The following is a 27,493-nucleotide window of genomic DNA, read 5'->3' on the forward strand; positions in this document are numbered from 1 at the left end:
AATTTCCCCAAGCACTATCGAAGACAAGAGTTTATACTTTTTCTTAGTTGATGAATTTTTGAAATAAGACTATGAGGACACTTAAATTTGAGTAACATTTTGCTTTTCTATTTTTGCATTCCTTACTTTACTCCTTGACCTCCTCTTTCCACCAACCAATTTCATGAATCGATTGTACTGCTCTTCCTGATTTGAGAGATCACGAATTTTTCTGATTTCTTCTTCTCTCTTCCTTCTCTCTTCTTCTTCAGCTTGCTTCCGCTGATCCTCTTCCTTCTGTCTTTCCTGTTCTTTTTGTTGTTGTAGTTTCTTCCATGCCTTTGTTTGCTGCTTCCGTAATGCTTGTTTAGCTTCAAACAAAAAATACAGTAATATCAATGTCTGCTGAATTAAAATTTTCCAGAGGATAAAGAAAAACAGAACTTTAAAAATTATGCACATTATTAAGTCATACATACAGCTGCTCCTCTAACTTCTGGTTTTATAGGATTGCCCTCTGCTCAGGGTCCTATAATTACCCAAACTCAAAAAACTTTCTGAATTAAAATCTATAAACCATATTGATATATGAAATCAATTAAAAGAACTTAACAAAAATGATCACCTGTAGTGCTAACTTTTTTGGCCGAATGTGTTTTTGTACTGGTTTTAACTTTCTGTTGTACTGTTTTCGTCTTAGTCAACTTCTCTTTGCTTTCTTTCATCACCTGCTGTTCTTTTAGTTGCCATTTTTTGCTGGCTGACTGAAGAGCCAAAAGACGAAGTTGCAGCTCAGATAGCTCCTCTTCATCTTCCCCAAGTTTCTTTAAAAAAGAAATAGTTGCAATTTTTAAATTCTATTATTTGGCCTTAAATAATTTCACGAAGTCAAATCTTTTATATGATCAAAATTTAGAGTTAGTTTCAAGACAAATATTTAAGCAGCAAACACACATAAAATAAGGAAACTAAATTACTTGCCATAACTCTATTCCCTAATTCCATCCATATAATATAAACAGCAGATTGCTCTGTGGAGGGGGTGTGTGAGTAAGTGTGAAAGGTTAGAAGAGGAGGATACAAATGATGGAACAGAATGTAAAAAAAGGAAAGTTAAAGGTCAGAGATTAGCATTTAACTAAGCCTCCCAAAAGAGAAAATAGAAATATGATGGCAGCAAATGAAAGAAATCAACCCAGGAGAGGTAAGGAATGAACAATGACGTGGTTCCATGATCAGCTGATTTACTAGCCTTACAGGTAATACAGAGAAACAGGCACACTGAATGTCAAGATTCAAATTTCCAACTTTTTTTATATTTGATAATTCCTCAAATTAGTGTTAAAGGAAAAATATGTAAGGTTTGCTTATATTTGAACACTACATGTACAAGAGCTACAGAAATTTATCTATTTAAAATATTCTGAACTAGTAAGACTTTCCTTCAGGGAAGCTTAAACAGGAAGAAAGAGTAAGAGAAAATGTTTCAGAACTTTTTTCTGATTGAAATAACCTCTTAATTTTGCCATTCTACTTTTTTTAAGGTAATTTTAAAAATTAATCTACTCTCTACATTTTAGCTAAAACATAACTGAAAATGACAGGCCAGCTAAACAGAGGTCGATGTCTCTATACTTTATTCTGCTGAACCTCACAGCAACCCAGAGAACAGATGACATTAAACTAATTTTGTAGAAAAGAAAAGAGGCAAGCAAAGGCTAAATAGCTTACACAAGACCACTCCGCTAAGAGGAGCTAGAAATGGATGCCGGGTTAGGGTCTAACTTCCAAGTTTTCCCACACAGGATCATCCAAAGGAAATAGGAGAAGGCAATCTCAGGATGAAAATTACAAGTTCACAAAACAAACAAACAAAAATCACCTATGAATGTATATATATATCTTGAATTAAATACAATTTAACTGAACCCAAAGGAAAGATACTCTAAGACATCTCTCCAGATTTTCTTATCCCACAAGGCAGTATCTTACCTTTTCAGATAGAATATCTGAGGCACTAATTCTTCTTAAATTTTGTTCTTTATCTTCTAATCCTTTAAAATAAAACAGCATACTTTGAATATTCTAGAAGATGACTACAATCAATTTAAAATAAAATGCTATGTAATACATAAATATTCTAAAGGCTTTCATTTTCTTAAACCTCTCAACCAAAAGGAAAGAATGCTGTTAGAATGAAAATCTAACTGCCCTTTTCATTATCAGCCTTATTTCTGAAAGTTAAAAGGCAAAATGGTTCAAAATATGAAATAATAAAATTATACTTTTGAGAAAATAACTTCCGAACTAAAAATAATTATTTCAAATAGTAGAATTTATCCAATAGACAAGAAGCAAACCTTCATTAACAAATAGATGGTACACAGATACACTATGATGATTAATTGACATCTCCAAGGTTCAATATTTAGAGATTGTATTTAATTTTTACATTGAAGAAACAGTCCTCTATCTAGAAAAGCATCAGCAGAAGTATGTTAAGTATCAACAAAATTAAGTCCATCCACACATGATCCCATATTTCTGATGAAGTTTTACAAAATCTTATTTTGTATAATCTACAACAGCCCTACAAATGTTACAATGAAGTTACAGTACCATTATAAGGGTATTGAGATAGACACTATTGTAGCCAAAACTGAAGACTTTAAAAACTAAAAGAATCTTTCTTCAAGATGGTACAACTGAAGCTGCAAAGCTAGGATTTAAACTAAGTCTTACACTTGAAGCCTATTTTTTTTCCTAATACCATCTGTCAGTGTTCCAAACATCCTAATTTGATTGCCCAAGAGGCCCTAATGATTAAAGAACAGGCAACTTATTCAACAAATAGAGAAATTACTAATCAAGTACCCCTAGACAAAGTAAATAGAAGGCAACCACCAAATTTTGAACTAGGTCAGTTCTGCTATAAGGTTTTGTTTGGAAATACAAATTTGTTGTAGTAGATTATTAATTAGAAAATGATTTAAGCATATACAAATTTCATGTTTGCTTACATGCAAATCTGTCTTTGAAACTGCACCCACGTGATCTAAACCATGCATGAATACACAAATCCCACACACTTTGATCTACCAACTACCTCCGTTTGCTATGTATGGTATGAGGCCACACCCATCCACACCTGTTGTTACAATTTACTGTTTTCATATAACCTTTCTGGTTCCACTTCATAGTAACTCAAAAGCTGCAAATCTTTCACTTCCACAAGCCCTTCCACTTCCACAAGGTCTTTTTCAAGGTAAAGTGATACATTTACTGTAGTATTTCAAACATTTTTTTTACCCATTTAACATATAAATTTGTGCCTCCATTGTTCTTAGGTTCCTATGTTGTTTCTCTAATGCCATTTTGCCCATAAGCCCCGTGGTTTTTATTGTGCAATTTTGCAGGGTACTGATTTTTAGGAATGCATGTCATGTTACAGCAAAATTGATCATACTTCAAAGAATCTTAGGAACAGTAATACCTATTAGACAAAAAAAAAAGGAAAAAATAAAGACATGAACAGACTTCCAATAAATATAGAAAGCACTAACTTTTCTTCTACATGAGAAACCTGTAAGTGCCTTTAGGTCATGAGAAATCTATTAGTTGATGAGGATTTCACTTATCTAAAAAGGTGGCAGCACCTCCCGCTAAGGTAGCAGAGAGGCAGGTATCCATTAAGCCAGCAGGTACCTCGAGAATACAATGCTACCTTAAAAAAAGCACAAACCATAAATTTCAGTCTATAAATTTAACTTTACATAAAGATTATAAAGGCAGGTTATGGATTAACTGGCCATGTTTTTCAGGCACTGTCCTACCACTCTCATGGGTCTCTACAATGAAATTATTTCTACTCTTACTCAATACAAAGTAAAAACTGGTTTGGGCAGTCATGAAATATTTTAAAACTTATTACCTGGAATTCTAAACTGAGCTAGAGACGGTCATCCGGATATAGGATGTTCCACCCCAGGAGAATGGGACGTTGAGGAAGGACATCAACAGAAAGTTATAAAGGAAAATTAATTTTCAAACAAAATAAACAAAAGGAAAATCAGAAAGAAGAAATTCCAGATGCGTCTATCACAGAAACCCCAAAATTCCAAGATTAGCAAGAAAAACATAATAGACTACGGTACATGTGTCTACGCCCTACAAAATATTTTCAACACGGGCCGGACTGATTCTTTGTGAATATAAAGCAAATTATGCTAGCCCTTTGCCAAGCCCTCCATTTCACTCAGGATAAAAACTAAAATTCTTGTAAGGATTTACATGATCTGTCCCAACCCATTACCTCTAACCTCTTCTCCTCCCTTACAACTCCCCCTCACTCTCTCTTCTTTAGTGGCACAGGCCTCCCTCTTATGCCAGGGCACCCTCTTTCGCTAAGGCAAAAGGGTACCCAAATATGCCAGACACCCTTTTGCCTTAGGGTCATTATTCTAGCTTGGTGACTCAAACTTTAGCAGGTATTAGAATTAACAGAAGGGCTTGTAGATATAGATCGCTGGGCCCCATTTCCAAAATTTCCCCTAGCAGATGTGGGCTAGGGCCTGATAATTTGCATTTCTATCAAATTCCCAGGTAATGCTGGTCTAAGGACCACAGTTAAAAAAAAAATCATTGCTCCACCTCTTGATTCTCTTAGCCTAGAAACCTCCTCCAGATACTCATTTAGCTACTCCCTCACCGTCTTCAGACCCTCTTTAAATCTCACCTTCACATTCAGGTCTCTCTGGATCACTCAATACTGTAACTCACACCCACTATCCCCATCCTACTAACCATGCTATAGTTCCAGAATTCTGGTAGGGAAGAAAAGCAGACTGCACTGGGTTAAGAGGGAATGAGAAGTAAAGTGAAGAAAGTCAGTGCAGACTAGCCTTTCCAGAAGTCTGGTTGAAAAGACAGAAGTTAAGGGAGAATGCATAATGGGGAGAAAGGAGTGTTTAAATTTGGGGATAAAAAACTCAAATATGTTTAAAATAATCCTTTAAGAGAAAGTGGTTAAAGATGAATAATAATAAACAATTGATGGAGCAATGTTCCAGAGAAGGTGGGAGAATTTACAGCCACAAATACAGGTTAAAACAAAGTGGCCATAAACAAAGAGAGGGTCACCAGTTCCTCAGAGTGGAAGAACAGAAGTGAAAACATATTTGCATATAAGTTCATGGTCCGAAAGTGAAAAGCTGGAAGCTTATTGAGACCATGTAAAATAGGAGGCAAATTCACAGGCTGAAGATTGGAATAAAAGTTGAGTAAAGGCCTGGAAAGAAAAAAAAAGGTTTAGAGAATTGTTGAGATAAATGGAAAAAAAGCTGACAACTTAAAAAAGTTTGATGGCAGAGCTGAGAGTCTTGCTTAATGTGGATTAGGGGGAAATGAATGATGGATATGTGGATATGTAGAAACACTAATCAATATAATTTATTGTCTGAGGTAAATTTTACTTTTTTGGTTTTCCTCCAGTCCCTCTGCTGCCAGTTATTTTTCAAAACCAGGCATCTGATCACATCATTTTCCTTTTTAAAAATATTTGATATTTTTCCTAAAATCCAGGTGAGGATATTTGATCATTCCTACGTGTTACTGCAGGCTTTCATACATAACTTTCATTATACTGTATGATGGTTATTTGCGCGTCTTTCCTATCCCACTGCTATACTCTTCCAAACTGCCCATCTGGAATCATGGTGCTAAATTGAAGAGCGAAAAACATGTACCTCAGAATGTGTAACCAAAGTCAGTCACCATTCAGGTTTGCAACCAAATTTATACCATTTATATTATCATCAATTATATCTGACCTTGAAAACTTCAAATATTAAGCAGTCCGAGAGCACAAGTCTACTCAGGTGCCTGGGAGTGGCAAAAGTAGATCCTCTCTGGGGTATTCACCTTTGTCCCAGTCTTCAAACAATTTAAAGGAAAGTGAACACCTCACTCAAAACAAAAAAAAAGACAAAAAAACCCCACTAAATATCTAAGAAAAATAAGTACCAAAAAAAGAGAACAAGCACAGATGACAAACATTGGAAATGTGACTCACAAAACCTCTGATATTGGAAATTAGCAGGCGAAGTACCAAAATAAAAACAAATGTATGGTTAATATGTTTATAAACTTGAAAAAATAAGCAGAGGAAAGAAAACTAAAAAGAACAACTAAAATGATTTGAAAAACAAACTAAAATAAAACACTAAAAACTCTAACTGAAATGTAAAACTCAATAGATGGATTAAAGACCAACCAGACAGTTAACAAGGGAGAATAAGTGAACTGAAAGATACATACAGCAGAGGAAATTTTCCAGACTGTAGCACAGAATTACAAAGTGATGGGTTAAGAGAAATGGAAGATAAAGTGAAATGATTTAATACAGCATATATCTATATAAAGTTCCAGAATATAAAGGGACAATATTGTAAGTGATAATGACAATTTTTCATAATCAATATAAACAAGCAGCACAACAAAATCCAAGCTGGATTAAATAAAAAGAAATCTATAATTAACAAATCTAGTTAACCTACAGAATATCAAGGAATATCAAATAAAGAAAAGAGAGTACTTTCTATTAAAACTATTATTTTACTGACTTTCTATTAAAACTATAAAGACTGACACCTGATTTTCCAAAATTAACAACAGAAGTCAGAAAACATCTTAATATGTTGAAGATATAATTAACCAGTCCCGAATTCTAAACCTAGGAAAACTATCTTTAAAAGATGGCAAAAAAAAAAAAAGTTTTACATTCAGCAGACACAGGGGGAAATTCCAAAAAAGCAAGCATAGGTGATTCCAGACAAAGAAGGAAGAGTGAACCAAAAAAAGTATTAAATATATGGGAAAAACTAGGCAAATATTGATCCTTGTATCAGAGAGGATAAAGACCTTGATCAACTTTAAATATTTGTAAGAATTCCTGTTACAATTCCTACAGGAACCAAAATGAGACCAGAAACTTAGTATCTAACTTCCAAACTAAAAAAGAAAAAAAATTGTATGTATGAAAAAAAAATAATCGAGCAGCAAGAAAAAGGAACATGCAAATAAACCCAAATATTGGTGATCATGAAAAAATGTGAATGGACTGTATGTTCTACTTTACAGAGAAATTACAAATTAAACTCAGCTCTACACTATGGATGTGACATTTGAGACATGAATAAAAAGACTGAAAGGATGGAAAATGATATACAAAGCCTATACACTTATCAAGAGAAAGATGATGTAGCTATTAATATGACAGCCTTTTAGGGAAAAACATTACTGGAGATAAAGAGGACCATTACATAATAATGATAATATCAATTCCCCAGCCTCAAAAGAAAGCAAAAAAAAAAAAAAATTAATGTAAAATACATTAAAAGTTAAAACCACAAATCCACCACCACAATGGCAGATTTTAACCAGCCTCTCAGTAACTGACAGATTAAACAGATTTAAAAATGGAGAAAGACTTAATAAAATTAATTAAAATAAAAACAGATAAAAATGGAGAAAGATGAGAATATAAGAAGGTTTATCTAAATCCATACATTCCTTTCAAATACACACAGGCCAGTTATAAAAATCAATCACATACTAGACAATAAAGCAAGTCTCTACAATATTTCAGAAGATTGGTATCATTTAGATATTATTCTCTGAGAATATGATTGACTTAGACATCAGTATTAAAATATACAGCTAGAAAACCTTTATGTTTGGAAGTTAAGAAACACTTTCAAATGGGCTAAAGGTCAAAGAAAAATAAAAATTAGAAGATATTTAGAAATGAATGCAAAAAATTTACATATTACAAACAGATGCAACTAAAGCAGAAATCCATAGCCCAAAATGATCTCAATTGTAGAGAGACCAAAAAAACTAATCAGTCTTTGAAGCTATGGACTTATTTCTGGGGAAATTTTTTCAAAGGTGGGCAATACAACTTACAAATGCTACATATAATAAAAAAGGTGAGATTCTTACGAATAACTTTTTATAAACTTTACAACTTACAGGAAATAGGCACATTACTAGAAAACTGCCTTAACCAAAAGTAGAAAACATGAACAGTCAATCGTTTAAAACCTTCACAGAAAAAATTCCGTCTAGGTCCAGACACCTTTACCAGCAAGATCTACCAAATATCTCCATAATGATCCCAATCTTAAACTACTCCAGAGAAAAAGAGGAAACGACTCTCCAACTCATTTTGGGCATCATAACCTTATATTAAAACTAAAACTATGAACCCTGGTGAAAAATTCTAAACAAAATACTAGCAAATCTTCATTCATGAAGGTTTTATAATTCCCCAAAACTGGAAAAACCCAACTGTCTCATAAGTAAAAAATGGGTAAGCAACAGCAGTACAGCCATACAGTGGGATATGCAGCAAAAAAAAAAAAAAAAAAGGAGAAACTATTGATACATACAACTACATGGTTTAATCTCAAATATACTCTATTAAGTTAAAGAAGCTAGAATCAAAAGGCAATGTACTCTATGATTCCGCTTACATGACATTCTGGAAAAGGCAAAACTACAGAGATAGAAAACAGATCAGTGGTTACACCCCAGGGTGACCTAAGGACTGAGGGAAGGCAGACTACAAAAAGGGAGTCGGCGGGAGTTAATGAATGGAACTGTTCCTTAATTGTGGTGACTGGCAGTGGTTACCCAACTGCCTGCATTTATCAAAAGAACTATACACTAAAAAGGATAAATATTACTGTATATAAATTACACCTTCCTTAAAAAAGGGGAAAAAACATTAACAAACCAAACCTGTGATATACAAAAATGATATATCATGAACTGGCCAGGTTTATTCCAAGCATACAAGGTGATTTAACACTACAAAATAAAGGAGAAAAATTAGATGTACTTAATAATGAAAAAAAAGATGATTAACTTCAACATCCGTTCATGATAAAGATCTCAAACAAACAATAGAAGAAAAAATACCAAGAAATTCCTTTACAATAAAGGGTACCTACAAAAAACTTAACATGTTTAAAGGTAAATATCAAAAGCATACCCTTTAGGTTAGGGAACAAAAGTGCCCACTATTGTCACTTATGTTAAAAAGTATGCTGTTAGTCCTGATCAGCATGTAAGGCCAAAAAAGAAAGATTATAACTTGTTATTATTCAGTAATATGACTGTCTACGTAGAAAGTGAAAAACGAATTCACAAATACTAAAATCATTTCAGTGATGCCCACTACCATAATAATTAGTTACCCCTTTAGAGAAAAAGAATCCTATTACTAATTGAAATTTTTAATTCCATTACCTTGACTAGATTCAGTAGTGTCAGATTTCACAGAAAGCTGTTTTGTTCCATCTTTAACTTTTTTCAACCGGTTCTTATCTCCTGGTAAAGTCAATTTTTGCCTGAGTGGTTTTAATTCAAATGCCTTAAAAGTTTTGAGCTGTGTTTTCTCCTCAGGAGCTATTTCTTTATTTGCGTCTTTTGTAATACTGACATTATCAGTGCTTGCTTGGTCCTCAAAGTTCAATGTTTTAGGATCTTCCTGCACATTTTCTTCTTTGCTACTCAAAGCTAATTTTTCATCTTTATTGATGCACTCTAGTTCCAACTGTATTTGTTTATACTTCAAAAGTAAATCTTCAAAAGTTTCTTCACCACAGTTTTCACTTTTTGATGAATAATTTTTTCTTGATGGAGATCTTCCAAAACTTTTGGCTGAAAAGCATATTAAGGAAACCAATCTCCAAAAATTTTCCAGTTAATTTAACAAAAACACATTGTTATAAATTGTCTCCCTTTTTGTTTTTCAAGAAAGATGAATTGATATTTTTAAATTACTAAATTCCATTTAATATATGTGCTAATGCCCACTTTCATTATGTGCCCCTATTTCAAATTTAACGAGTATCCAAATAAACAGTCCACTTACAAAATCACCAGTATCAGTTATTACCCATAGTATCCACAGGTATGCCATGTAGCTGGGTTATAGCATCCTTCCTTCTGTAGATATCAGGTAAGCCCATAATGAGCTAGAGGTTAAAGATTCCTTTCTGAAGAAAGAGGGGAGAAACTGAATGATTTGTCACAGATGTGGATAATTTGTATTACAGATAATTAGGAGGTAACATTTCTTCTTCTTAATTAGTTTCTTCTCATGTCTCAAATTTTAAAAAATAGAGATAAAAATGAACAAGGACAATAGCTAAGATTAATTTATTAAACAGGAAACATTTCCTTAAAAACCTAATATTATAGCAATCTCAGCTCATCAACATACTAACATCTAATATATGCACAAGACAATTAAGGCAGTTATGTAAAAAAATAAAATCTTTTACTAGTATTCAAAATGCATCTTCTAAACTAATTTTCCCCTAAAAATAAAGATATCTACACCAATTTATTTTTCTTCCATAACATAGTGATACACAGAACATAACTTCTTCCTTGGAAATGGCTAGTGTCTGAAACTAAAGTTTTCATTCAAAATAATTCATACATATAAAAATTGTTACACCTTACTTCTACAAGCCTAGAAATTAGCATGAGAAAAGTTAAGTATTTTAGGTGGTTTTAATACATATATTATTTACAGGTCATTTGAATTGGCTAAGATGTAACAGTACAGCTCCCTAAATATGGTTCTTCTGTTTAACAACTTACAAGAGAAGCAACTTGCGAAAGATTTTCCCCAATGAGCAATGCAAGAATGGTGATCACAACCAAGTATTTCAGAAACTAAATTAGCATCACAAATTAAAATCTTAACAGTTCTGCAACATAACTGTTCTAATAAATCTTTGGTTCTCTGATCTCTCCTCTTGAAAGAGTACTTGTTTCTTATTATCTGTCTTTTCAACCACGTGGAATCTGGCTTCTGCTGGCTGAGCTTATCCACGTTTTCAAACCTTATTTTCCCTGACCTCTCTACAGCATTGGACACTATGAGCCACTTCTCTCTTGGCTTCCGTAAATCCACTCTCTCATTTCCCTACTGTCCCCACTCGGGCACCCCCAGCTTAAGTTTTCATCCTCCTTTCTCTCCAATTCCTACAATAACAGTGCTCTCCTATGAGCTCTACTTAGCCTCTTTCTCTCCAATAGAAGAGAGAAGTAAGGTCTGGTGATAGACATTTGGGTTTCTATCTTCCACAAGCCACGCTCCCAAATTGCTCCTAGACTAACCTTTCTAAAATACAAATCTGATCAGATCTCTTACGTTTAAATCTCAGAATCGAAAATCCTTATAATGGTACATAAAGCCTTCATGATTTGACCTGTACTTCCTTTCCAATCTCACCTTTCCCCTGTTCATCACAATTTATGCATAGCTTTGTGTCTAGGTTTTGTTGTCCCTCAAAGAGACCCAATTCAAATGTCACCTCCTATGTGAAGCCAGAGAATTACTTGCTCCCCACCCCACCATTATGTACTCTTTCTACACAATTTCTGTAATTATCTGCATTTACATCTCACTTTTCAGTGGAGCCACCTAGAAGAACAACCATAGTGATTTAAAAAATAAGACTGAGGGCCTTGGAAACACCTGGAAGGGAAATGATTCAATACACAAGAAAAACTGAAGGACAGAAAAATAAGAACAATTGAGTTATGATTTTAACTAATTGTCTTCAATGTAAATGAAATCTACTTCTATTTATACAAAACAGCTAGGATGAAAAAAACACTTAGAAGACTTAATTTTAAGCTGGTCCAGATATAACTTGTATCTGAAACCTGGTTTTAAAAAAGAATTTCTATTCGACCTTTACAAGTGCAAGTGAAAATAGAATGACTTTCTATGGAAGAGAGATACTGGCCTAATTATGTCAGCTCCCATCAGATATGAAAGTTTAACACAGTAGTCATCCAAGAGATACATATGCTAAGATTGATTAACAAAGTGTCTATCACTAAGACAAATTTAAGACGAATGAAAATGAAAATACAGCAATAGAATCTGGTTTCTTCTATTTCTTCAAAGCTGCACCTAGCATACATTAATCATTACAAAGAAGTTAAAAAAAAAACCACCACCTATTCTCATCCTACTTCACTTCTAAATTATGGAAATGAGCCACAGTATAACCTTTATTCTTTCTTATCAAAATATTGATTAAAATCATGTTATAATCACACAGTGGAAATATGAATTTAACTGAGTACAACCTTGGTAATAAAGGAATTTGAATAAATAAAATTTTTATGACAAATTTTGTTTGCTCACATTATACAAGTGACTGCAAACTATGTTTTCCTTCACAAATTCTTATAAAGAATACCACCTCTAGGATGGATTAATGATACTTCATGAGGAAAACTGAGCAGAGGGATCAAAACAAGCAACCTTTGCTTAAGTGCAGCATCTGTGAAAAGAAAAACAGCAGAACAGCTCATTTCTGATTAACATGTTACAGAAATCAGACTGAATATTTTCCTGTACTTTTTTCACAAGTTCATATGCCTATTTATTAATAAAGACATTTAAATTTAACAATAAAGAGATATGGCAGAAATCTAACTGGCATTAAATAAACAAAAAGAAGGCAAAGGCAGGAGACAGGGATGCCCACCCACTCATCACCACTTCTCTAACACACAATTAAGAAAAAACTCTGAGCTCCCATAGTACTTTTTACACACTTCAATTTGGACTTTTTACATCAAACTGTAATACTTATTTACATTTGTCTCTCCAACATAAACTACAAGTTTCACCTTTTGTATTCTTAAAAAATTTAGATATATGTGCTGAAATAACCTGCTTTTAGATTAAGAATAACTAACAAATCCTTAGTTAAAAATCATTTTGGGCAGAGATTTTCTAACCTGATTGAAAGAACATACTCTTGCTTTTTCAAACATTAAATATCTACATGATTTTCTCTCAAGCAATCCTGACATTCCTAATCCAATTTGTGGTTGCAGAAATAAGTTTTTTCAGTGCATAACAGCAGAGGCTGCTACTTACCTAAACTTACATTTCTTGCTCCCTTCATATGCTGGCATCTGGGAAAGACCATTTGGCCCTCAGTATTATGTAAGAACAGTGTTGAGTGCCTTCACTGTGTAAGTTTCTTATGTAATGAATATATTATAAAAGCATTACACCATGAAAACTACAACCAGTAATAAAAGTACTTAGTAAACTATTTTTATGAAGTTATCATGTAATTAGAACAGTTCCGTGAACCACGATAAAACTGCAAATCTTCAGATGGTTTAGTTCAGTATAAATCCAGAGTAAACTCAGGAATGTTAAAGACAACTAAGAATGAGATTAGAGGGAACAAAAAAAAAAAGTATTTTGATTCTTCCTTTTCAACCTCTCGCTAATCTCCACATCCCAAGGTATAAAAATGCTGTTAAGTTTTTAAGTTTATCTTTCTCTCTCTGGCCTACATTTGTCGGCACCAAGTTATAAAATGTCCAAAAAATGACCATAAAAAATAAACAAGTTGAGGAGGTAGTTTTCCAAAAAGATACATGAATTTAAAAGCTCTGAATCAACAGAGTTGGTGAAAACCCGGGGTCTTTTTTCTCCCCCACTTAAAAAGGCAGCAATATGTAAGAGTAAATCAAGAGAGGTAAACAACCACAAAAACGATAGGATTATGCAGAATTAAACTTAACAATTTTCAATGTCCAAGTGCAATATAATAGAAGTAACAGTATCTCCCACACTGTGTATGATTTTTTTTTCTCCCTTTAATAATCTAAGCCAACTTCACATAAAAACAAAGTTCCTGGACCAGCAAAAAAAAAAAAAAAAAATGCTAATGAAACATGGGTTTCTGATGTACTTTTATAAATCTTATTTTTAGACTTAGATTCCACCAGCTTGGCCCCAGTCCATAACACGTTAATCTTAAAAAGCAGTACGTCTAATAAAGCAACCTTAAAAACCAACACTATAGCACGACCCACGGAGAATACCAAAGAACAACTTACTTTAAGCATATTGACACAGTGACAAGTAAGCGGTTCTGATGGTTCTGAGAAGTTAGTCATCTCAACAGACGGTGTAATGCCGCGAAAGGGAACTTAAGTAGTGACACACCCAAGGCAGGGCGCCACGTTAAGGATACAACTCTTCCGAGGCGGAGAGGGTTCTCGCCAGCTCTGACTGCTGCCGAATCCGGGTCCCGCTCCGCCTCCCAGAGGTCTGCCCACCGGCTTGCCTCCTCGTTCACCCCCTCCTCGCCCCCGACTCCAGCGACTCCCACCCCGGTAAGGCCTGCTTCGAAAGCGGAAACGGTCCAAGGCAATGTGGCTCCTCTCCCAGAAGGACGGCCGGGGACTGCTTTCGGACAGCGAGCTCGAAGGCATCCGCACCGACGGCGGGTGAGACCGGAACGGCTCTTTGGGTCGGTAGCTGCTGTGTCCCCTGAGGTGGCCCCGCTCCGACGTGTACCGTGGGCGTGAGAAATTCCTCATCTGCTGCTGAGAAGAGGCGGACGACGAGGAGCCTCCGCCCGTGCCAGCCCCGCCGCCGCGGGCGGGGTGAGGAGGCCGCCGCCGCGGGTACTGTAACAGCCCGGCGCCGCTGCTGCTGCTGCTGCTGCGGCTCCGTCCCCGGCTGTTGTTGTCGTCGTCGCTAATTTCCCCGTCTTCTAGCTCCCCTTCTTCCTTGGGCGACAGGCCGCTGGAGGCCGGGGCCGAAGGATCTGCGGTCGCCATCCCGGGAGCAGCGCCGTCCACACCGCCTCAGCCCTCCGTCCGGGGATCTGCCCGACAACTGCCCTGCTCCTCGGTTCCCTTCGTTACTAACGGGCCCGGTCGGTGCGGCCTTACCCCACACCTAGCGGGCTCTGCTCCCCAACTTCCCCGCACCCTAGCTCTTTCTCGCCGGACCGTCGCAACCCAGTTCCCTTCCCTAGCGCCCCCTTGCTCCTCCGCGATCGTGGTTCTTCCGCCTCGCGAGAAAGGGGCTCTGGAAGAGGCTCCGTCCGTGACGTCACTTCCTTGCGGAACGCAGGAAACAAGGCTCCCAGTTCACGCGATAACAATTAGGACAACGGAATTCTCAGTTTGATTTACGAGTGAGATTCACAAGTCTCTTAGCTGTCGAGTCTGTCCCTTTCGGTCTGTGGCTCACGCCCACACCAGACTCTGCGCTGGGGTATCTGGGTGCGTGGCAGGGTGGGCGGGTCTCCTCAATCTCGGCCTCGAGTCAGTTTCTTAGTGGGATGAGGGTGGGAGTGGGGAGAAACCCTCTGATGGCTCGGACCGCTGCTGAAGCGATGCAGTAGGCCCGCTCCCTTTTCGGGGCCGAGGAGGGGGCCGGGATGTGTCCGCCATGTTGGTGAAGGCAAAAGAAGGCGACTGGCGCTCTGCGGCTGTCAGCTCCGCTGGCTCAAGCCCGCCATATTAATAAAGAGAAAGGAAGGCTGAGCCCCAACCCAACACCACACGCGCACACACAGACACCCCTTTTTCCCCACCCTGTCCCCGCCATACCACTCAGCTCGGTGGACCCTTCCCCTGCCTCGCTTGCCCATCCTCTGCCCGAAAGAATAGTAGCAAAAAGCCAGCGCCCCAGAACACGCTTAAGACAACGCCGAATGAGGGGGAACGGGAAATGCCGACCAATTGCGCCGCGGCGGGCTGTGCTACTACCTACAACAAGCACATTAACATCAGCTTCCACAGGTAACCTGGGGCGGGGAGTGGGGGTGCCAGGAACGGGGGAACTCTAGATTGGGTATCGCTTGTGTGGAAGGAACAGAAGAAGGATTCTACTAATTCTAATTACTTCACTGCCTAGCTAGTACCAAGGAAGCATCGTTTTTGCCTTTTCTGTGTTTCTCACATCTGTCCAGTCTTTTTCTCCCTTCAGAGAATGTTTATTCACTTCAAAAGAAATCCAAGCCCTGTAACGGTGTTCGCTCCTTAGAAAGTGACAGGAGGATACTTTAATTTCTCATTCACTCCTATATAATTAGGGTCTTGACATTAATGACTCCATCAGAGGAAACGAGATCTTCCTGTTCAAGTCAGCAGTGATCTTAAAAGCGTGCTGTGTTCCCGTTAAAATTAGGAAATTCTCACTAGCTGAATTGACATGGGAAGCGTGAAGATTTCTAGTTACATACTGTAAATGCAGAGAAATTGAGTCGTCATTGGTAGCTGTGTAATTAAGTGATGTTATGAACGTAATAAAGATGAGTTTCCTATTCTTACTGGAACAGTAATAAAAAGAACCTAGTTGTGCTTTTCCTTCGTTTGCCGGAAGAGCAATCAAAATTCTTTAGTTCTGGTCAGGTCAGAATTATTGAAAGCACTTTGAACATTAAGTGAAATATAGTGAGTACTAGGTAAATTTTTACCTTCCCTGCAAGTGCATGCCATGTGCCTGAAGAAAAGAAGCATGGAAAAAAGTTAAGTGCAATTGTTCTGATTTTAGACACTTCATAACTTAATACGATCTTAGTAGAAAATGTTATCCTTGTCTTTCCCCTACTTCATTATGACTAAATGTACCCCATTATTAAAAGTTACCACTTAAATCCTTGTGTTTCTGTTTTTCAACGACTGCGTGCAAATACAGTGCTGTATTCACTCATCCATGAAATGTGTACTGAGTACTTATGTGCCTAACTTATTGGCTAGGGATCTTATTATATTCCTGGAGTTTACGGTGTAATGAGAAAGATAGACTAATAACTCGGTTAAGTGCCACAGAAGATACATTCAGGGAGACTGAACTTAGCCTTAGAAAGTCAAAGAACAGTTTTCAAAGGATGTGAAATTTCAAATGGGACCAAAGGATGACATGTGGTCCTGTATACACTTTAAGGATTTTCTATTTTATCTAATCAGTACTTGAGAAGCTATGGAGGGTTTTAAAAGAATGGCATGATTAAATTTGCATGTTAAAAAGCCCTCTGTTGCCATATGGAGAATTACAGTGTTACTTAAAGTACCAATCAAGCATCATCTAGAGATGAATTTGATGAGAAAAGAGCTTATTACAGAATGTTTAATTTACCTACAGTTTTTCTCACAGGGAGATTCTGCTACAGGTGTCAGCTGAGCTAAACAATGTATTTGTGGGCACAACCAGCACTAGAACAGAGAGTTGATAGAGAAAAAACAGGAACTGGTCGTAAAACAAAGCAGAGTCCACGCATTGGCCTGAACTAGAGTGGTACTGACAGTAGGGGTGAAAAGAAGTGGACAGATTTGAGAAATGTTTGAGGAGAAACTACTGTATTTGGTAATTTGAATTGGAAGATGAGGGAAAAGGAAGTGTCAAGACACCAATATTGAATGTTTAAGAGTTGCACTATGATAGAGTAACCTGCATACCTCCCATATTTTACCATTTGCTACCTATGAAATTAACATACACATGTGTAACCCCAGAAATTTTTGTCTTAAAGTAACATTATTTATAATAAAAATACATTCCTATTCCATAAATACAAACTATTTAATTAACACTTCTAGGACATTGGTAGACTTCTTATCCCCATGTACAATTTCTATTGCCTAAACTTACCATCTCCATTTCTCCTATCTCTTGCTCAACCCACTCCAATCTAATTTTGCCCAGTTTATTCTGAAACTGCTCTTGCTAAGATGAGTTATCACTCTTACATTCCTGTTTCATGGCATGGGATCATTTCCTCCTTGAAATACTATTTTTTAATTATTTGACACTAATTTTGTGATTTTCATCGTACTTTGGCCTGTCTCTGCCAGTCCCATGCTCCACCCCCTCACCTAGGACTTCCCATCCCCACCAAAATGATTTCATCTGTTCCTGTGGTCGCAGCTAACAGTTACTTGTTGATACGTCCGAAATCAGTATCTCCAGTCAAAGCTCTCGAAGGAGTTCCCATCTATATAAGTGTATCAGCATTTCCTCAGTCCCCAATCTCTCTTCAGTTTCTCAGATTCAGCATACCAAAACTATACTAATAAACTTGCCCTTCCCGCATACCTGTGCCACTTCCCATATTCCCTTTCTCAGTGAATGAAAATACCATCCACCCGGAAACTGAGAGGTCATCCTCCCTTGACTTCTCAGGATTCCCTCTTGATTGGATTATTACAGCAGCCTCTTAACAGGTCCACTGCTTCCATTCATGCATTCCTAACTGCTCTTGTATAAAATCAATGGTATATTGCTAAATGTTTAAGAACAGGCTCTGCGGGGAAGGGGAAAAGCCCTGATTTGTAGAGTTTGCTCAGTTTCTATGATATAAATGCTTCTACCATGGCTGGTTTCAAACCATCAACATAATATCAGTGATCATGGAGTTGGGAAGAAATATAGTACCACACTGTTGGATAGCATTAATACCATATAGCTGTAACAGACATAAATGGCTTTAAGAGTATAAATATAGTAAAATAATTAGAATGCAATGGGTTTTAGTATTACCTTTGTTTTTAATCTGATTGCAAACTTACACAACTTAGTTTTTAATAATGGCTCTTTAACAGCCAGTTAAAACATTTTCTGTTAATAATGAGTTCTCTAAATTAGGGCTTTTAATGGCTTACCAATACCGTTTTGCATAAAATTCAAAATAGCTCTTTAAATTATAAGGCCCTTCAGCATCTTTTCATGTTGTTACACTCTTCCCTGTCCCAAGATACTCTTAACTCTCTTCATGACCCCCCCCCACCCTAAGTTCCCTAACTAATTCCTATTCTCTTAAGGCCTCCTGACTGGAAATGCACTTACTGTTTTATGGTTCCATGTGATCCTGTACTTAACATTTTATAACACTCATGGCACTTGTAATTACAATTATAATAAGTAGCATTTATTTTGTATTTCCTATGTACTGTGCATGGACTAAGCATTTACTCTTAGTATCCCAATCCCTAGAACCATACTAGGCACCGTTGCTACTCCACTTGATAGATGATAATACTGAGGCCTAAAAAGCCTAATAACTTGCCTAAGGTTGTCTGGTTATTATGTAAAGAGCCAGGATTGGCACTCTAGTTTGACTCCACAATGTCCTCAGCCACTCCTTTCTAGTGCAGCAAGCTATTAGATTTCCTACCTTACTCATTACAGTATACCCTCAAAGAAGGTATACACCATAAAGATAGGTCAGTTTTGTTTATCACTGTATTCTTTAGTGCCTAGGACAGTGCTTGGAATGTAAGATGCATTCAGCTATTTATTAAATACCCAAGCAAAACAGCATTGTTTAAAATACTAAACAATTTTCAAGACATCTAATGTTTCTGAAAGCCTGGTTCTATTATTACATAGATAAGAATATATCTATCTATTACCACCATGTTAATTTTTTAATATTTACAGGATGATTTATTATTGTATATATTTAGCTTATGGGCTATATCTCCTGCTCTTTGATTATTCTAAGAAGAACTTAAACACATGAAAACATGATTAAGGTTACTGATTTATGAAAACATCCAAAATCAAATACAAAGCTGTTGGTTATTCTACTCTTTCAACTCAGGTAACTAAAGATTATTTACTAATGCCAAATTAACCCCATTAGCTCATTTCATTCAATGATTCCCTCAGAGAAGTTGATTAAGTGCTTACTGAACTGGATAAAGTAGTGAAAAGCATAGCTCCCAGTCAGGAGAAGCTTACAATCCAGTGCTAGATGTAGAACAATAAGCACTTAGATACAGTCATGTTAGTTACAGGAACACCTAACCCAGTCTTCTGATGATGAGAAGTTTCACTGAAAGAATTCTTAAACTGAATCCTAAGGAAGTAGAATTTGGTCAAGTTAAGGTTCAATTTGAGATATTGATTTCATAATTGGGGGGCTAGTTTTAAAAAGCTGAAAATAAAAATAGGTTGTCTGAAAGGCAGTCTTCATATATCCAAGGAGTCTAATATAAATGATAAAACAATAATAGTACTTATTTGTGAATGAATCTTTACTGAGGCTCCAACGACAAGAAATGTGCTTGTATACTAAAGCTTGGTTTTTAGCATAGGACACAGGAAACATTTCCAAGCCATTAAATATTGAAGCAGGAATCTTTGAAAGGAGAATACATTATTATTAAGACATAAGGGCTGGGCAGAGAAATTCATTAGAGATTTCTAGTGAAATAGAAAAAAAAATACATACATGAAAATAAGTGAACTCTAGAAAGATACATAAATGTTAGTATCTTCAAATCAGGGTATGTTTGAGCTTGGGGGGATAGGGACAGGAGATGGAAGGGTGTTCACCAGTACATCTGGGCTGTCATCTCTTTGTGCCCCTCACTACTGGTAATTTGAGCAAACCTAGTATATCTGATACAGCCAAAGCTGTTACCTAGTAAAGTTTCAGTTGGGGGCTTCTGAGCCACATGATATTTTACCATGAATTTAATGGTTCTTTTTAAATACTAGTCAGTTCATAATTAATACTTAAAGGATAATATCATCAAACTAAAGAAGAATTCAACTGAAACTTATTACTGATGAATGTTGATTCTTATGTGTTTCCAAGTCAGCAACACGGTTACCACTAGAATTTTTTTTTTCACTTACTTTTTTTCATTTTTTGTTAAGGTATCATTGATATACAATCTTATGCTCAGGTTTTACATGAGCAACATTGTGGTTACTACATTCCCCCCTATTATCAAGTCCCCACCACATACCCCATTACAGTCACTGTCTGTCAGCATAGTAAGATGCTATAGAGTCACTACTTGAATTCTCTGTGCTATACTGCCTTCCCCAAGTTACCACTAGAATTTTCATATAGTCCCTTATATTTTTCTCTTAATAGGTATACACTGGGTATATATCAGTATACTTTTTATTTGAAATATATATGAAAAAAAGATTGTTGCTAGACTTGTTAACAGCATTTTGCTTTTTGTAGTAAGTATGTTTTCGATTGTACTGCATAGCTTAGAGTTCAGTTTTTTAGAAACATGCAGTTTATGTGGAAGTAATACAGTGAATTATTTATATATCGTTCCATATTAAGCAAATTTTTGTTGAGTCCCTACTGTTTGCAAGGCACTACACTAAGTGTTAAAGAGATGAAAAGATATAATGATCCCTGTCCTCAGGAAACGTACAATCTACTTTTTTTCACTGGAAATTTATTAAAGTAGAAAAATTACAAAACAATGTGGTAAGTGTCATAAAGAAGGAACACACAGGAAGGAATGCCAGAATCTGTCTAGGTGTTCCTTGACCAATTTAATCTGTAGATAATCTCATTGTCTTGACTGTAAATCAGCAGCAGATCAAAGCATTATGAAATTTTTCCTGCTTATAATGATTGTATATAAACTTGATCTAGATCAGTATAGTCTTATTTTTACTGCCCATTATAAAAACTAGGGTTTAAAACCCTGAAAAATAAAGCCACTCATGTCAGTTTCTTAAATTTTTTTATGACTTACAAAAGATTATCATGAATTGACCTCTATTTCAGTGTCTGGACATTGAGAATTAAACATTTTTATGCAAATGGAAGACACTTTATATCATTACCTTTTAAAATTTTGTTTATCATTTGGGTGTAACCAGGAGTATGACAGTTGAAATTTTAGTTGCCTTTTTTTTTTTTTTTTAAGGTTTCCTTTGGATCCTAAAAGAAGAAAAGAATGGGTTCGCCTGGTTAGGCGCAAAAATTTTGTGCCAGGAAAACATACTTTTCTTTGTTCAAAGCACTTTGAAGCCTCCTGTTTTGACCTAACAGGACAAACTCGACGACTTAAAATGGATGCTGTTCCAACCATTTTTGATTTTTGTACCCATATAAAGTCTATGGTAGGTAATTTACTTTTCTTTTACCCCATTTTTACCATTTTTAGAACCCCTTTTTGTTTGTGAAATGGAACAATTCAGGATATATTGAAATTAATATATAATGATATGCCTCAAGAAAGTTGTAAAACTGCAATAAAGGTGCCAGCTAGAATTAGAGCTCAGGTCTTCTCAACATTCTTTCCCCAGTTGAAGTTGTTTTATTAGAATGGAATTATACATTACTGCCAATTATTATCAATAATCAAACCATTGGTAAAACTGAGAAATCATGAGTAATGAAAGCTCCAGGATCACTCTGCTCTTATTTTAAGATGACATAGAAAATGTGTGCCTAAGTGCTTTAACAGCAGTGCACCCAAAAAATACTGGAGTTATAGTAAACATAATGTTCCTCATGTAATTGTAGATTAATGATACCAAAATTTTTTTAAAAATCAAAAAAAAAACACTGGAGTTATACCAAAGAATGTAAGTTCAGAGGGAGATAAACAGAAAACTTCATAGAGCTCAGGCATTTAGGTGGGTCTTAAGCTTGGAGTTTGGAATTTAGGAGAGGGCTCTTGCACAGGACAATTCCAATAGGAGGATTAGAACAAAACAATGTGTTGAGATATGAGTGGAAAATAATTGAATGTTAATGGAATATCTGATCAGAGGAAAATTCATAACCTTGTGTTTCAATAAATTTTGTTGAATGAATAAAAAAGTTACAAGGTTATGTATGGTATAATCCGGCAACAATTAAGTGGTTTAGTACTGCTGGAGGACATGTCAAAATGGTGAATGGCAGGAGGTGAAATCCTAAATGGTATAGTATGCCATGTAAAGATTTTTTTTTTCCTTTAGGTAATGGTGAGGCAAAGAGTAATTTAGCCAGTATTGAAAAATCAAGTCTGTTAGAAACGTAATTCTAGTGGCAGAATATGGATTAGTGAGGATCAAAGCGAAGCAGAGATTAACAAAGTTTTTAATATATTTAAGTCAGCTATGATAACGGGTCTGCTGTGGACAGTAGCATTAATAATGAAGAACAGAGGATTCATGATGGAGATATTTAGGAGGTAGAATTAATAAGCCTTGATAACTGAATGAAAGAGATAAAGGGAAAAAAGGGCCCTTAAGGTTTCTGATTAGGGCAAAAGTTTTATGGCCAGATTTTTAAATCCTTGAATAGAAGATACATTTGTATGTGTTATTAAGTAATTAATAAGTAAATTTATTCAAGAACTTCATACTTGGGAATATGTTTTACCAAGTAGAACCCTAGGTCTAAAGTATTAATCAAATTGAAAGAATAATATTTACCTAAAAAATAAGTATCACAGATAAACCAAATGTCTAAATACATTAAATTGGCCTTAGTGAGAAAATTGTAAAGGCTTTGTAAAGTCTCCTTAGAATAATACTCAGTAACTTGGAAAAGACCTTGGAAGTCCATTGCCTGTTTCCAAACCAATGTTTGCATATTTATGGAGAGAGAAAATAAAAATAAATAGGTAGCTGGAGTTAATTCAGCCAATTGAAAAACTTAAATCCATGATTATATGAGATGGGCTTCTGATATTTCCTGTCAAACTTTTGAAATCAGTTTTTAAAAGAGAAGTTTAAATACTGTTATGTAATAGTGCACAAAATTCACTTATTTGTGATACTACATAATTTATGTTCAATCCCCCAATTTTATTTGACTCAGAAACTCAAGTCAAGGAATCTTTTGAAGAGAAACAACAGTTGTACTCCAACCGGACCATCTAATTTAAAATCAAACATTAGTAGTCAGCAAGTCCTGCTCGAACACAGTTATGCCTTTAGGAATCCTATGGAGGCAAAAAAGAGGATAATTAAACTGGAAAAAGAAATAGCAAGCTTAAGAAGGAAAATGAAAACTTGCCTACAAAAAGAACGCAGAGCAACTCGAAGATGGATCAAAGCCACATGCTTGGTGAAGAATCTAGAAGCAAATAACATATTACCTAAGGGCACATCAGAACACATTTTACCAACTGCCTTAAGCAGTCTTTATTTGGAAGATTTCAAGATTCTTGAACAAGATCAGCAAGATAAAACATTACCAATTCTCTAAACCTAAGCAGACCAAAAGCACCTTCATTTAAAGTTAATCTGCATAGATCTTGATGCCCATCTTTAATTTTGTTCAAAGATAGATATGTAAGGAAATTATGCCAGAATTGGGTATTTAAGTTTTACTTGAAGCAGCACTATTACTATATAATTTATGAAGATTTGATTACAAAAAAATGGAAAACTTTCCATGAAACTTTTATTTGAAAAAGAATGGAAGTGCCTTACATGAGAGTTAACTACTTAAAAATTTTTGCTAGGAAATTGTATGTTTGCAAGGTATTTTGTGTTTTTGGTTTTTAAACTACTTTAAAGAATGGTCTATGACAAGTGATGTGTTTAATTTATATTAGAAAATTTTTTTCCTGTGCCAAAGTTGGGATATTACATTCTAAATGAGATGCAAAGTAGGAATTAGCCAGCATTTAAATATGATTTTTAAACAGCTGGATTTTGTTGTAAATTATTGTTAGCACTGTGATTTGGAAAATTTATAGAAAAAACACCTGAGGTACAGGGCAAGTTCTTTTATTTAAACCTTCCATATCTGTTTACCAGTAAAAACTAATCGTGGCCTCTCCCCTAAAAATACTAGCTTTTAAAATAGATTGTAAAATATTTTGAAAATAGTATTTTTGAATGTAAAGTATCATTGATTCACCCAAGCTAGGAAAGGCCTCAAGTACCTCAGACTGGTAAAAACTGGTAGTTGATTATTTTCATTTTCTAAGAGGTGTTGTGAAATAACGTAGAGATCAGGATCTAGCTTTTACCTTAGTTAAACAACAAGATAAATGTGTACAATTCTATCATAATAAAAATACTACATTTACAGTTTAAAAATTGATGCATTAATAAGCAAGTCTGCTACAAAGTTCTATGTCAGGAATAACCCCCTGCCCCCATGTATGTTGGTACCAAACCTCAAGTTTTTTTCCATAAACCCACAGTAGAATTTAATCTAGAAAAGTACATCATAATTATCTTCACAATTTGTAACTTAAAATGGAATCAATTTATCTTATACAGCTTGCTTTTCATCTCCTCCTTTAGTGAGAGTCAAATAGAACAACTGTCCTCCATAAGGAAATGAAATGCAGTTCTCTATAAAAATGTGTGTCTGATAAAGCTATGCAAGTGCTAATTTTACAAAGTAAAGTATCAGAACTATTCCATAGTTGTCACTTAACAAGTAAAGAGTTTGCCTTATTTCACTAGTTAAATGTCTAATAGGAACCTTTCCTTCAGTTTGGTCATGTAAAAATTTGAGCTTCAGATACCACCATATGAAAGTACTATATACCTAATCATAAATGGCTATAAATGTTTCCTGTAAGATAATGGCTACTTCATGATTTTAAGATGATTTTTTAGGGGAATGGGGCTGGGAGGCCAGAGTTGCCAGCCGTTTGGATTGCTTTTTTTTTTTTAATGACATTTACTTGGGTTTTAGCAAGTTTTTACAGTATCAGTATCTGCCCTTTTAATAAGGAATGTCTCTCAATCAACTAGATATTTCACAAAGGCAAAGGTAAGAATAATCTGGTTTAGTTATCATGAGGCACTTGCAGCAAATATTTATGAAAATCCTTTTATGTATATTCTAAACTTTATTAGTCATTTTATCTTAATCTTTAATTTTGGATTAGCTCTTAGAGTTATTATTACATTCTTTTACCAGTATGGTTTCAAATGTCTTTTCACTGATGTATAATCATCAGCAAGTACTTACTGACCATATCTATATTATACCTCAAAATAAATTGGGCAAATAATCATTTAAACATTAACTGTGTTTTCCAAGTATAATCTCTCATATGGTTCACCACCCCTCCCCAATATAAAACACTAATTAGTGCAGGTTAGTTCCCATTTATAATAATATCTTGGTATCTTAATAATACAACATTTTGAAAATCACAGAAACAAAACATGAAATACAAGCTTTTGGCAATGTTACCTAGTCTTCATTATTATTTGAGACCACTGAAAAACTACCACTCAAAAACTTTTTGCTGTTTTCTTCCTGTCATCTTTGTGTTATTCTGATAACATGCTCCATACTCTCCCTACATTAAATTGTTTCATTAACATACATCTGTCTACCTTAAAACTAGTCTCATTCAAAGAAATATCTAAAAGGAAACTTCTAAACTTTTGTGATATGCTTATCACTTCGACCATATACCATAAAACTAATTAGAATTATGATAGCTCTTTGTCCTCTGCTAGATACAACATATATCCTCTTGTTCATTCCTTCTAAGTCTCATTCACTCTAAGTCTTATTCATTCTATGTCTGTTAGGCACTAGCCTCTAACAAAGAATCAGACAAAGTCTAGTGACTTGGCATAAAGATAAGTATGACATGATTTTCTGCACTTAAGTTGCTCAAAATCTCCTGAAAGGAAAAATTTATATTTATTTGTAATTATGATAAATGCTATAAAAGATGTGTGAAGTGCTTTGGTAAATACTGTTGGATTGGAATTTAATGAGAACATAAACTTAGACCTTTTTATATAAAATTCTTTTGAAACAAAACATTTCTTATCAATTACCAAAGGAGGTAGGAGGACATTGCTGTTGACCTGAATTACAGTGTTTTCTTAATGAGTTGTAAGATTTTTTTTTTCATTTTAAAATAAACACTGAACAAATGTGTTGTTAATGGTATGTTCGTTAACAGGAAAATATAAATAAAATACAACATCAAAGCCAAGTAGTGGAATTCATTTGACATTTGATATTTTTACAAAATAACAAACCCAGTTAACAAAATATTTTAAAAAATAATTTAGCTCAGTCTTAAAGTTACTAAAACACTATGGCACCCACCTTTACAAATAATTCTGTGTGGTAAGTGGCACTACCTCCAATTTACAAATGAAGATATCCTTGTTAATTTATTCATTAAAACATTTACTATGCCAACTGGCACAGGGATAAAAATGCTAGTCATCTAGGAAATTCTAGATTGAACACTGGTCTTAAGCCTCAAAATCCTGTTCTCTGCCCTCCACATTATAATTATCTATTAAACATATGAATCTATTATTAAAATAGAACAAGTCATGTCTCCAAAGCTAAAATAAAACATTTTTATTTATATATATATATATATATATACACACACACATATATGTCAAGGTAGACTTTATAATGTTGGTATTTTATCATTTCTGAATGTTAGAATACGGGTAACTTAATTTGTGTATTAAATGGTTCATCAGAATATGGATTTTTTTGGTATTTAGACAGTTGGAAACTTGAAAAATAATGTATATTAATTGCATATTCATAAAAAAATGTATTCTCACTATATTGATATTAAAAACTTTTTTCCAAGGAAATTACTCTTATGCCTGTTATTTCCAAAAAATGTACATGAACAGTTCTGTGGAAGTCCTTCCCCTAGATTAGCCCCCTAAAAGAGTTTTGTAGAAGTCCTTCTTAAATTGAAGCAAACTGTAGACAAAATAAAGATATGTAAAGCCTGGGAAAGGAATTATTTTTGTTACCCATGTTATATCTAAACATGCATTATAGTTTATTTGCATTGTTTTAAATACTGGTTATATAATTTAAACCAGATATATAAAGAACTATAATAATTATCTTTTGTCAATCCTGACAATTGGGAGCTCACACAAAGATTTATTTGTAGTATGATTGCC

At 35.1% G+C, this 27,493-nt stretch overlaps 3 protein-coding genes across 3 annotated transcripts in view; 2 read left to right on the forward strand and 1 right to left on the reverse strand.

Annotated features, from left to right (window-relative positions):
* ZFC3H1 (zinc finger C3H1-type containing) overlaps window positions 1-14,894 on the reverse strand; it is a 45,891-nt gene extending 30,997 nt beyond the window's left edge. Inside the window, exons 1-5 of the mRNA XM_017668879.3 lie at window positions 14,082-14,894; window positions 9,292-9,705; window positions 1,972-2,033; window positions 605-803; window positions 127-350 (exon numbers count right to left, since the gene is read on the reverse strand). Of these exons, the coding sequence (XP_017524368.1) occupies window positions 127-350; window positions 605-803; window positions 1,972-2,033; window positions 9,292-9,705; window positions 14,082-14,673 (1,491 nt within the window). The 5' untranslated portion in view covers window positions 14,674-14,894. The remainder of the gene's footprint in view (window positions 1-126; window positions 351-604; window positions 804-1,971; window positions 2,034-9,291; window positions 9,706-14,081) is intronic.
* A 620-nt stretch (window positions 14,895-15,514) lies between these two features.
* THAP2 (THAP domain containing 2) lies at window positions 15,515-27,169 on the forward strand. The gene is made up of 3 exons (XM_017668883.3): window positions 15,515-15,645; window positions 21,538-21,733; window positions 23,427-27,169. Exons 1-3 carry the CDS (start codon window positions 15,575-15,577, stop codon window positions 23,814-23,816), a joined length of 657 nt encoding a protein of 218 aa, XP_017524372.1. The 5' UTR covers window positions 15,515-15,574; the 3' UTR covers window positions 23,817-27,169.
* The window catches only part of TMEM19 (transmembrane protein 19), a 36,723-nt gene continuing 24,746 nt past the window's right edge, over window positions 15,517-27,493 (forward strand). The window contains exon 1 of the mRNA XM_017668881.3: window positions 15,517-15,645. The gene's annotated coding sequence lies outside the window, so the exon portion shown is untranslated. The remainder of the gene's footprint in view (window positions 15,646-27,493) is intronic.

This window comes from Manis javanica, chromosome 10, assembly GCF_040802235.1.
Source record: "Manis javanica isolate MJ-LG chromosome 10, MJ_LKY, whole genome shotgun sequence".
NCBI classification, from domain to species: Eukaryota; Metazoa; Chordata; class Mammalia; order Pholidota; family Manidae; genus Manis; species Manis javanica.

Coding starts and splice junctions, on each gene's coding strand:
- THAP2 (XM_017668883.3), top strand. CDS start 15,575: ATGCCGACCAATTGCGCCGCGGCGGGCTGTGCTACTACCTACAACAAG. Junction 15,646..21,537: donor ATTAACATCAGCTTCCACAG/GTAACCTGGGGC, acceptor TTTTTTTTTAAG/GTTTCCTTTGGATCCTAAAA. Junction 21,734..23,426: donor GTACCCATATAAAGTCTATG/GTAGGTAATTTA, acceptor TATTTGACTCAG/AAACTCAAGTCAAGGAATCT.